Source organism: Camponotus floridanus, unplaced genomic scaffold, assembly GCF_003227725.1.
Source record: "Camponotus floridanus strain SB8 unplaced genomic scaffold, Cflo_v7.5 scaffold59, whole genome shotgun sequence".
Lineage (NCBI taxonomy): Eukaryota > Metazoa > Arthropoda > Insecta > Hymenoptera > Formicidae > Camponotus > Camponotus floridanus.
Window position 1 is genome coordinate 339,696 of NW_020229758.1, and position 13,389 is coordinate 353,084.

General features: G+C 37.6%; 1 protein-coding gene across 1 annotated transcript in view; it reads left to right on the plus strand.

Moving 5' to 3' along the window:
• Positions 1–899: 899 nt before the first annotated feature.
• The window catches only part of LOC105251939 (hairy/enhancer-of-split related with YRPW motif protein 2), a 38,236-nt gene continuing 25,746 nt past the window's right edge, over positions 900–13,389 (plus strand). Inside the window, exons 1-2 of the mRNA XM_011259063.3 lie at positions 900–1,031; positions 3,223–4,769. Coding sequence (XP_011257365.1) covers positions 4,705–4,769 — 65 coding nt within the window. The 5' untranslated portion in view covers positions 900–1,031; positions 3,223–4,704. The remainder of the gene's footprint in view (positions 1,032–3,222; positions 4,770–13,389) is intronic.

A 13,389-nucleotide genomic window follows, 5' to 3' on the forward strand; every position in this document is an offset into this window, starting at 1 on the left:
CAATCTATAATCTTTTTACAAGAATTTAATAATTTTAAATTTCAACAATATTATAATCTTATTCCAATAGATATTATAATTGTTATCTCAAGAATATATAATTATTATAATTGATCTAATGAATTAAACTCAAGAATATATAATTATTATAATTATTATAATTGTCATCTCAAGAAGATATAATTATTTAATTCTACTGTAAAAAAATTATTTAATTCTATTTAATGAAATAATTATTTAATTCTACCAAAAAAATTATAATCTTCGATTTAAAAATGTTATTTTCTGTCTAACACTGTTTTCCTTCCACAAGAAAATTAAATCTTAAATCATCCGAGTATATTTTTCTCGGTTGAACTATATAAAATGGCTTCATCCAAGCAAGCAATTATTCGAGCAATTATATTTTTCTTAATTAACGCAATATAATTTCATCTCAAGATTTCATGTTAAGATTGAAGATATTTTCAAAACAAGAATGTCCTTTTTTTTCTGTCGCGCATAGCTACGACGAGAAAGGAGAACCAACAACGCGGCCGGCTCCGAGGAGGCCGCGAGGAGGGGATGCAGCGGTGAGCGCGTGACGGGACACGTGACCGAGAGCACACGGTGCTCGCGTGACCGGCCTCGTGACGTCACGCGCACGTGTCGCATAGCGTGGTAACTGCCGCGGGCGCCCCACTCCACACCTGAGCAAGGCTCACCTTCCTCGCCTTCGTCCGCCGTCTTGCCACCCCCCCCCCCGCCGCTTCCCCCGTCTCGTCCCACCCGTCCTGTTCGCCCCGCACGTTGGCCAGTAGCGTCTCAAGTTCCCTACCTCGCCCGCTCGACGAGCTCGCGGACTTTCACCTGGAAAGCTGATATTTTTCTCTTCCCTTCGTTCCTTTTTTCCTCTTTTTTTTCGCACGGAGCTGCACCTTACGTCGCATTTGCATCATCGGTTGTGTTACGTGGCGACGACGCGCGCGGTTCTCTGAGGTTGAGCCTCGATTCGAAAGCTACTTGTGTTGGATACTTGGAACTGGCATAACGTGTGTATTCGTTATTTATATCTGTTATCGTGGGTGTGTAATTTCCTTCCTACGAATTTATTTTGATAATTTTTGAAATAGAATCGTGGACCGTGATTCATCGGTGTCAGGCAATTCGTATTCTTTCTTATTTTTATTATGAATTTACTACCAATTATATTGTAGTTTTTGATTGTTTGGCTAACAATTCTTGCCTAGCTTTTTCAGAAAAATATATATTTTAAAATGATATAGTAGGTGTTCGTTCCAGTGATCGAAATTTGTGATTTGAGATGCATCAATCGATATCGAGGATCGATTTTCAATATTCCAATGTTACAAAGTCAATAAAAAAAAGATGCTATGAGAAAGAACGAGCTGCATTGATCATAATATCATATGTATCATATCATAAGACAATGTTTTAATTATATCATGTATCATTTCTTCTAAAGTGTAATAATTATTTATAATATTATAATTTGTTCGTAAAGAAAGAGATTTGATTTGATACTTCTGGATTCGTTAATTTTTTCAATAATTTTTTCAATAATTTTTTCAAACTGTCGAAGTAATTAAATAGTTAGATAAAAATTCAACATCATGTACAATAATAGAAAATTCATATATACGTTAATATTAATATCAAATTACATGTATAATCTAGTGAATATTTATGAGTGTCACAAGGCTAATAATATTTTCTTTTTATTTATTATATGATAAAAACATTTTTATAAATGATCCAGGTAGAGTAAAACTTGCAAATAGTCATTAATCTTGATAGAAGCGCACCTGTCGTGTTCTTTTGCAGATGTACTTGAAAGATAAATTCAATGCGATTTTTGTTTCGCACGTGTATTTAATAACAAAACGCGATACTTTGATGAGTAATAATTCCAAAATACACGCACTCTGGCATTATAAGCATTGAGATCAGCGTCGAGAATGTACTCTCATTTTATGAGAAACCGACAAAAAATATTCGATTCTATTTTAACACGAAACTTTACGAGAATAGAATATTTTTAAACTTTGATCGATACTTGGAGGAACATCGCTATCAATTGTAATAATGTCACTTTGTATATCATTTTATTACTTGTATACTTTGTTTTGACTTATCCTAAATCACTTATTGTTAGATTTAAAAAAATACATAGCAATATTAACGTGTCTTTGCGATTATAAATTGTGCTCGTCCTCCGCTATTTTCCATCTAGTTTTTACGGTTCATCAATTAATCAATTATGATTGATATTCGCGTCAAATAAATTCGTATTATCGTTCGAAGAATTGTTTTTGTAATCATGCGAAAGTGTATGGAAAACTCATTTCACTGCTAATTATTATAAATTGTGTGAATTTATTTTTGAAATACATATATATCCGAGGAAAGTAAGTAGAGACAATAAAATGGATAAAAATAATCCATAGAAAATAAATAGAAAATAAATATCGATAAAAATAATCGATAGAAAATAAATAGAAAATAAATTGGACACGCACGCACACACACACACACACACATATATATATACAATCTTTTTCTCTCGACGAAACTGTAGATCGTGAGAACGATGTGATGCAGCACTTCTCAAGGCGTGTTTGTTTCCGTTTTGGTGGTTGTGTACGCGCGTGCACCGCTAAAACTGTTTTCAGATGCTTTGTCATATCGTTCCGCGTACATTTATCAACACGTGATGTGTCAAGAACGATCTTATCGTCCCCCGAACGCGCCGTCATCGCGGAATCGTGTCGACGCACGTTCCAATCTTGTGATCCAGGTTTGTGGCTCGCAAATTTTTCCGCTCTAGAATTTGCACGAGCATTTACATTCCGTTTATAAAAGTTAATTTCTCCCGCTAATATTAACTTTGCTGAAAAGAGTTAACTCGTGGGAAAGCAATTTTGTAGTAAAAATAAAGTTTGCTAATGAAACTAAAAACAAAGGAAAATAATTTTACTAACTCTGCAAAGGAACAAATTACTTAACATTATCCGCGTGTCGAAGAATAAATTTCATCAGTGCTAAAATTCGAGATGATTTTCCTCGATATTAATCAATGCGAGCACTTTCTTTTTCATATTTAGATAAAGATCAATGTGTGGAAGAATCAATGTCATACCAATCTTCCAATTCGAGAAGAGATGCAAAATGTTTCGATATATGTCAAATTATATGTCAAACAGCTGATCGAAATTTTGACAGGTGAGACCACGTGATCGTGTGACGTTACGACTCACATGCTACGTTATTCCCAGATGTTGCACTAGATAGTTGCACCCCAATCGCGATCATCGCAGCCGCACCTGAGACGGCTCCGGATTTACCCCCACCATCCTCATCAGCAGATCCACTGTAACGCGCCTCAGGAACCACTGTAACATGGGACAGGACCGCGCGCGCGCGATTACACGTAACTTGTCGTAGGCGACGACGACGCGCGTGTGTGTGCTTGCTTTGCGAATCATCGCGACTCGCGGAGGATCCAAGAATACCAAAGAGAAGATTTATGTCACGGTTGCATCGATCGCGACCGATAATTTCCCGAATTTATCGCTCTTATCTCTCATTCGCTCGACGGGGAATTACACCTTGGAAATATCAAGGGGAATTACACCTTGGAAATATCAAGACGAGCAAGTTGGACGAATCACGACGACTCTGATGAAATTTCGCGCTCGCGAATGCGAGTCAACGGCCTTATCAGCGTCATCAGTATCATCGGCTGCACCGAATCCCCCTCGATCTTTCTGAGAAGAAGCGTCGTGAAATCCTCGAGAATCCCAAAGAGAAAAGCGCGAGCATCGGAAGCGTAAAAAAGTCCCGACAAATCCCGAGGAAACGTCGAGGTGAAGAGAAAGGGCGCGGAAAAGATCAGTTCTAAAATAACCATCCCGAGAAACGATTCATCAAATTTAGCGAGACCCGCTCGAGGGGGATCTCGGATCCGATCGCGATCGGAAAACGAGGCGCAAATCAGTGAACGGCCGCGCGGCTCGTGCACGCGCGTCTCGTGCTGCAGCGCGCGCGGAGGAGGGGGGAGAGAGAGCGCGCGCGCGAGAGAGAAAGAGAGAGAGAGAGAGTGACAAGGTGGGAGGCGGGAGAAAGAGGGCGCCAGTACGGGATATCGCGCGCGCGAGACCGGACTTGGCTGAGTGTCGTGGGCGAATTCCTCTGTCGCGCGCCACCGGCCGCACTCTCGTCGCCGCGAATGTGTCAGTGAGTCCGTGGACGTGAAAATAACCTAATCTCGTGCGCCGCTATCATCCGTGACGCGACGCGACGTAACGTGACGTGTTGTGCGGTGTATGCGTACGTGCATGCGTGCGTGCGGTGAGTTGCTGCGTGTCGTTCGATTCGTCCTTCCTGCCGCGCGTCCGTTCCGTCATCGCGGCGCCGACCGATCGATCTCGGTCCAGTTCCAATTTCGACGATCGAGACGGTCGGGCTCGATTTCGACTTTCCCTTCTTCCTCTCGAGCGAGGAGCGAGGAGAAACCGCCGGTCCCCCTCGCCCGTACACGCCCGTCACGTTCAGCTGTCACGTGACGCGCGCGATTCTCGTCAGCCGATTCCTCTCTCGCGAGAGGACACAATAACACTGCGTTTAGTGGACGTTTTAAGTGCGAGGAACGAGAGGAGAGCAGTGCGATCATCGCCGGGTACCAGCGTCGTTCTATGCGGCAAGATGATGGAGACACAGAATTACTGGGAGGAGAACTCGGCGCATTCGATGCAGGTGAAATACGAGAGGTAAGTGCGTGTGTGTGTGTGTGTGTGTGTGCGTGTGCGTGTGCGTATGCGTGCGTACGGTTGCTAAATCGAATGAAAAGCCAAGGCTTCGTCGTATCTAGTTAGAATTAGATAAACCTTATTTTTACAGCGATCTATTTTTATTTCTAGATGTATATCTCTAAGATTGTACTTACGAGAGAAAGCAAATTTATTTACTCGTCGCACGTTTTTAAAGGCGCGCGTTTTAAATGACGTTGACAAATCGATCGTAATTATAATAGGTTATATATTAATGAGATTTTCAAGCCTTCGCGCTAGATTTGATTTGATTAATGAGGATATATAGTTGCAGAAATTAGAAAATAATAATGTATGCAACTCTACGCTTATTTGCATCTAGATTAGTGAAAATTAAAATATAAAAACGCATGCGTATTTTGAAGATTCAATAAAACGCTATAAACAAAGGCTATAAACGTTATATTACACGTAAACCAATTGTAAATAAACGCGAATAAATATATCCATGCCGGCGAAATAAATATCGATAACGTGAAATATGCAAGATGTAACGGGCTCATTTCGATACTTTTTTGCGCCATTTAAAAACATCGCATTTGTGGATGTACATTATTTACGAGGACGCGGGAAGGAGAGGAGGGAGAGGAGGTACACGTGTTTTTCCACGATCGAATGTTTTCGCATAAACGACTGTGTCATGGGTCGGATCGCTAGCGTCATTTGTCACGTGTATAGAAATCAGCGAGACAATATACGAGACAAGTCATTTACATCTTTTAGCAGTGTCGCGTTGCACGTGCTTGGAGGTGACTCTATTCCTCGCTTTAGTTCACCTCGTGAAAAATTCACCTTTCATTATTATTCGCGTAAACGAGCATGACGAACGATGATTTCGCGAAGTCATTAAGATAAAGTCTCTCTTTCAGTCGACGAGAAACGTCGACACGTGCGAATGACGATGTGACGCAATGAAGAAAAACAATGTCAAACGTGTCGGGTCGTTTTTACCGCGTCGAGTCGGCGACATATAATAATAAACGGTCGGGTTTTCAACGTTCCAGGAACTTTCTCGCGTCTGCAGTCCGCTAATTAGCCTCGCTTTGTTTCTTTTTCCCTCGGAGGGAAATTACAGTGGTCAATAATAATCGTAGAATTGCGAGATGACCTGGAGAGATTAAAGATCGAGACGCACTTCCGCTTATTCTTGATGCATTGAAGCAGATTATTACGTAAAAAAAATATTTATGAATATCGCGCTTAATGCGCATTCACACGTATGTCTGTTGCATAACGTCACGCGAACATTGAGACGCTTCGCAGCTCCATTCATCCCAACTTTTTCATCCGCATATCGAGTCTCACGCGTGCACAAAAGAGTGTTTTTCTGAAGATTCTATCGAAGGCCATTGGTCAGCCGCGGCTTCTTTCTATTTCCGAGTTGCGTATTTTCGTCACGTTTTGTACATCGAAATCCAAATCAGAGGCATACATTTGCAAAGCATTATGTCTGACATTTAGAATGAATTCTTTCTTCGCGATACAATTCATTCGTGAATATAATTTTAAAATTCAACGCGGAGAAGAGATATATTATACTAATTTCCGGTGGCGATGTTTTAGAATAATAAGAAATTCTCGCGAATATTGCGTCATTCATTCCGAGAGTATCTTTTCGAATTTCGCTAGATAAGCGAAGGTACTGGCATATTAGACGGCTTCATTCATGATCTCGTGCAAGATTTTGAAACCCATAACATTTTATCAGCAAATCAACAAATCGTCTATGATATACGAAAAGTAGTATCCTCGTTATCTAAATACACATAGGTGCTTCGACTTGGTCGTGTGTATCCTCCCCCCCCCTCTCTCTTTCCTTTTAGCACGTGTTTATTTTCTCCATCTCTATTTGTATATTTTCTTGATAATTAGGCTTGTAGATATCCTTTATTTGTATTCCTGTGAGAACACGCTACTAAAAGATTCATGGCCGCGTACGAGATAAAATACAGATATCAGTGGTCTGTCAATTATACACTATAAATTCAGAATATGTCATCGAAGAGAGAGAGAGAGAGAGAGAGAGAGAGAGAGAGAGAGAGACAGACGAGAAATTATCTTATTAATATTCGATACTGAAACGTGTTTCGTTACAATTTAAAATCTCTATCGAAAATAATAATGAATAATTATTTTATATAAAGTAAATATCAATATAATTATTTTATCGAGATCTTGCAAATTCTAATTTTTAATCTGGTTATAATATATACAACTAAGAAAATTAAAAGTTTATTTTTTAAATAATTATAATTAATTTTAAAAAATAAAATAATTTCTTTCGTTTATGTATTTATGGTGTGACTGAAATAATCTGTACGTCGATCGAGATCGTTCTCTATGAGCAGTTTTATAAAGTGCTATTTTTTGCATCTTGGCAATACGTGCCGGCCATTGACACTGCCAATCGATCTGTAGGGATTTATTCACGCGTCCCTCTACGTTTCTCGTATATATATACGCATAAGGCGGGCATTTGTATGATTGCATGTCTAACCACCTGCATGGGTTAGTGCATACTTGTGGGAATACAGGGTATTGCGACACATAGCTGTTGGAGATCACACAAAATAGAATGCCATTTATTACAGAAGACACATGTATTAATAATTTTAGCGAATTGCAATTTAGAAAATTAAGAATCGTGTAAGAATAAAAAAGAAAGATAGATAAAAAAATTACGAAAATTAAGGATCATGAAAGAATAAAAAAGAAAGGTAGATAAAAAAAGTTTTTATTAACTTTGGAAAAATATACTTGATTTTCTTTTCTTTTTTTTTTAATAGGATCTTACTTTGAGAATTGATTATAATAAGTTATAGGGAAAAGTGTGACGCTTGTCACTGCAATCTCCATTCACAAAGAGCTTTATTTTTATAGCCTATTATTTTTTATTTAGACTTGCAATTTTCTCAATCTTATTTTTTTCTCGTTCGACCCGATATCAACAATTGACGATCGCGGGCGAACAATACCTATATGCGCGATGTATGTCGCGACACCAAGCTATGGCTGGTGACGCAAACGGGATGAGTGCCTGCGTCATGGAAAGCAACTGCGACCTGAACGGGATCGTAGTACGATTAACAGATCAACCGGATGTCAGGTATTTCGGCAACGTTATTTGTTTTGTAGCGCAATCGTTCTCCTGTGTCAATAGAAATAAATATTACATCATAAATATATTTCTTCGACATCAGCGATTTTCGATAAGCAAAATTTTCAATTTTCGAGACATTCTCGATTTTTGAGGAAAAATAATAAGAATTGTAAACATAATGATACAATCCATCGTATGTCCCTGAATTGAGCGTGACATAATTGATGCGTTTTTAATAACACAATAGTTCGTCAAGAATCATTATTCTAACAAACATAATCAGTGTTCCTCTTGATACACAATCAGTATTCCTATAAAAATATGATATTTACGAAAGAAATAACGTGCTTTTTTTCATAGTTAGCTCGACTCGTAAAATTCAACAGGCCAAATTGTTAATAAAAGATAACGAAATATGATTGTTGCATTTTGTCCTATTAGTTCTCTTACTTCCGCGTCACTTGCGTCTTGCGAGATTCCTGATGACTCGATAAACCGGCAAAAAAACCGTCGGAGGAATGAATCGAAGTAAATTAACGACACTTCTGTGAGAGAGAGAGAGAGAGATAATTATCAAGGGGATATAATAACGCAACGTTTCGCGCACAATGCTGCGCCGTGCGTTTCAATTATGTATATTCAAGAAGCGTGCATAATTAGAAGCGCGCGCGCGCACGCTCACGTGTATGTGTGCACGTGTATATATATGTCGTGTGACTCCACGTGCGCGCGACGAAGGTAAATCTCTTACAGCGCCTCTGCTATGGATGCCTATTCCAAACTCATTTTCCATTCGAGTGCTGCAAATTGCGATAATTACCGGCGTATTACGACAAGCGGCACAATTGCGCGTCGGCTTTTTGCTTAGAATGTAAATTTCGCTCCTTGTAATAGTATTGTGTCTCGTGTTTGACGTTGGTAGTGAATGACGCGCGCTAACTTTTTAAAATTAACATACCGCGCTCGTAACATTCGCATTTGCAATTGGATCAATCAAAACAGCCGCGACGATTTTATATTTTACAGGAAATATAATAATATATAATAATAAAAATTAATAATAATAAAATATAATAATATACATAATAATAATAATAATAATAATAAAATATAATAATATAATAATAATAAATATAAAAATATAATAATAAAAAATGTGAAATATATAATAATAAAAAATGATGGGTACATTAAAGAATTATAATATAATGTAATAATAAAATACAATAATAAAAATGAATAATAATAAGAAATATATATTTTTAATTAAAGCGTTTGGGGAAATGTTATATCGATCAACAAAATTATCTTCTAAATATTAGTCTGTTTCGGAGATAATATTTCAATTACATAATTGCTTATACAAGAACATCTTGTTAAGTTTCTTGAAGTGTTTACTCTTTGAAATATCTCATACATAATTTTTCATTTACATCAAGAGAAGCGTGTCTCGTGCAAAAATTATCTAGATCTGACGAATTATTATCTGTATAAGCTGTAAGTTATACGAGTAGTAGTAGTCTGCGTTATCGTCATCGGCTCTTATCAGCGTAACATACGGGGCCTGAAATTAAATGCAAGTACGAGAGAGCGTGCGTGAGTCAACAGAGTGTGCGGAAATTTTCACATATATAAGGATGGTATCGAGACGATAGACATTTTCCATATATAAGGATGGTTTCGCCGAGAGAAAAAAAAAACACATGTGCGCGCGAAGCTTCTTTCCGAAATAGAAGTCCGGCGATGACATCAATGGAATTCGATAGCACCAATAATTCTCACGGCCGCGATATTTATACACATCCCGTCTGTCGGTCGCTTGTCATCGGCTATTTATTATTGCGACCATGGACTGCGCTTCCCTCTCTCGCGCGATGTGAGATGCAAATTTGCGCGTAGATTGACTTTTGGCACGTCGAGGTTAATCGGCGGCGAATCGATTTCCTGTTTATGTCACGGGACAATTCGTCGCCAGTCGATGATTCGGAGAGGTCCTCTCAGGTTTCTCACGTACGATGGAAAATTTCGACGATAAAGTCGTATCGCGATAAGGCAAGACAAAGTATATTAGTGCGGTACACAAAGGAGAACACATCGTCTGTCGTATCATGTTGATTGTTGTCTTTGGTACTCTTGACACAAAAAATACAGACGAGGAAGAATAAGCATGGTAATCCAATGAACACGATTTAATTCTTACATTAAACATGAACTTGAAGTAATTTGATAATTTTTCAGCCTTTCGCGTCATATTTTTCTCTCAATTTATAAAGCTTTAGTAATCACTCGTAAAATGACGAGTATAAATTAAAACGGCTGTTATTCTTGATCATTTAACTTTTTACTCTTCATCAAAACTGACAGACATATTATTATTCATACTATGGCACTTTCAGCGATAAATTTAATAATTATTAGTCTTAAATTCTCGTGAGAATTTTATATGATAGTCATTATTATTCAATAATTTTATGGAGGAAATGTAGATTTTGCAGCAGTTTTTTCTGCCTCTTGGTATATTTTCTATTAAAATATGCATCTGCTTTTTATTAATTGACAGTCTCTCGTGTTGGAGGTCGATAATCCTGTCGCTAAAGAGAGGTTCAGTGTCGCTCGGGAAAAAGTGAGAGTCACCTTGACGCTTCTCGCCGTCCTCGTTGCAAGGTGCACGCGTGTGTTGTGTGAACACGAGCGAATACACGTGCGAGTGATCGTGGAAAATAGTACAGCGATCTTATTACCGGAGGCAGATGATTCATTGCGAAAAAAGACTTCTGAATCGTCGCCTTTCATCTTCGAGATTATTCTCCGTTCGCTGCGAATCATTCATTATTCAAATCGCGATCTGCTGTCGGTTCTTGACAAGATATGGAAACTGCCAGAATTTATGTTGCCATTTCTGCAAACAAATCATGGTTCGAGATTGAATAAAAGATGAATTTTCTTTTAGAATAAAGTGTTAAACAAGTATAAAAAACTGATGACTGCCGTAGTAGATGTGATTTTAATTAAGGCAGTCGCCGACCTTTCGATTTTTTGGCAAAACGACGAAATCGAGACTCATTTCGGCGAGATTATAAAATCGGGGACAGCACCGTCGGATTTAATCATGTGTTGGCCGTACTATTTCTAGAATTATGAAATGTATTGCGCCAGCCTGTGTCTTTCCCGTGGGATTGCTGAAACACGAATCCAATTCGAATTCGCACGCTAATGCCAGAATTATATCTAGATACTACTCAAAAAACGAGCCAGAAAATATTTGTAACATTTTTTAACGTAGGCTTACGAATCTCTTCTATATAATTTTTGTACCTATAAATTTATAATTTCTTTCATTCAAAAAATATTTATCTTAATATTTGGTACAATTAATTTAGACTTAATATCTTTCATGGAAAACAGACTGATTATTATAATATGTACATAATAATTGAAGCTATATAGTAGTGATATATGCTCAAATAATAATCCATAATATCGCCCTTGACGTTTTTTTCGATGATTCGCGGGGAGCGCACGATCACCGGCACGAAACGGCGCGGCTGAGCCAGAAGTCACGTTGCACGACACGCGCTCGGCGGGATGTAGGTTAGTATTTTTACGCGACGACCCGGTATATATACCCGTGTATGCCGAGTGCAGAATAACGATACGCCAGGCAGGAGAGAACGGCCGCGTTCGTTTCCTCTTTCCTCTTTATCCCCTCCTCCTCTCGATCCAACTCCTTATCTGTCCCTCGTCTACAGGATGCATAAGTTACATATTACAAGTGTGTACACTGAGAAAAAATCTGATTGCATTAATTAGAATTTTGGTAGATTCAACCAGTATGTCTGTTGGAAAATAGACGAATCAGAATTCTTGTAAGAATTACCAGATGTATCTTTTATTAATTTCTTCCTGTCAAATTTTCTGGTTAATAATACTAAACTCGCTAGCACCAAGTCTAAAGTTTTTTCCATTTAATTTCAAAAGTCTATTTAATATTCTGAATTCCAACAAGATTATTGGATACATTTAATCCAAATTATTGAATAAATTATTTTAAATTCAATTTGTTAGAAATTAAACTGATAAACAGTGATGAAAGAAGAGGATGCAGCTCAACACACACAATCAGAGAGCTAACGTCCTCTTTCTGGCACTACTGCTCGTAAGAAAAAAAAATATACTTTGGATTTAATGTTAATACTAGATTTTTATATACATTTCATGGCAAATATTGAATACGAATTAAGTTGAGAGTGGGTCGTCGCCGAGCGGCAAGCAAATAAATCAATGTAACAAGAAATTTTATAAATTCAATCAGAAAATACTAACCAAATCCTTAAATCTATTAAACGTTCTAGTTATAAAAAATCGAGTCTTATCATGATAACTAGACATTCTTGTTTGATCTAACCAAAATGCCTTCAATCATATACGTCTTGTTGGTACAATCAAACGATTTTTCTCAGTGTAACTTGTAATATATTTATCCTTTGGCGACTCTTATCAAATTGTTATTGAATTCGCGTAGAAGAAGAAAATAATTTTTATCTTTTTTTTATTTTGTATATTTGCTTTTAAATTCGAAAAGAGAGATTCTCATCAGCGACGAGAATATTTTTCAATATTTGGATTATAAATCAGGCGTGTACTACATTCGAGTGTGTCACTCGTATATCCTTGACCTTTTGCAAACTCATCGCGCGCTTGCGTCGTCGACACGTCAAGTAGGTGCATGCGATTTCGCGAGGACTTTCGGCATGCGAGGTTTGCGTAACGCGAAAAAATTAAATGCTCGACACATGCGGGAACACGCGCCGCGTTAATCGATGCCCGATGTAGCGAATAATTACCTTTTCTCGATTCTCGAAATACTCGATTACCAGGCTACACGTCCAGCCTAATGCACGTAACAGATCCGCGTTTTGCAACCAGAATTCGTGATAATTCGAAAGGTGTATCGTACAACGAACGCTCTTGTCAAGAAAGCTAAGGAAAGAATGCATATTTTTCTCCCATGAGAAAAATGGATTTTTTAAAAATAACGTTTTTTAACAAACATCGAAATACAGCTTTTACGCGAAATATAATTTGTAGACATAATTGTATGTATGTGTGAATAAAAATTGATTTTTATATTTTTTTATAGACTTTGCATCAGAGAAATGTTCAGCGTCTTTATTTGTAGTCAATGAGATTTAATTAAAAGTTGCAGTAATTTTTTCATCGCAATTGCAATAATTTTTCTCATCTCGGTTTAATTCGTACGAGAACATTTTGAATTAGTATTATTAGAATAAAATATTAAACTGAATCATGACCTCTGAAAAAATACAATAATATTCAGAATGAAAGATCACTACTACGATAATACAACACACATGCGGTTCCGATTACCCATTAACAACAAGTTGTAAGTTATCGCGCCACCTGATCTACAAATGAATCAAATGGAATCGTTTAGTTCAC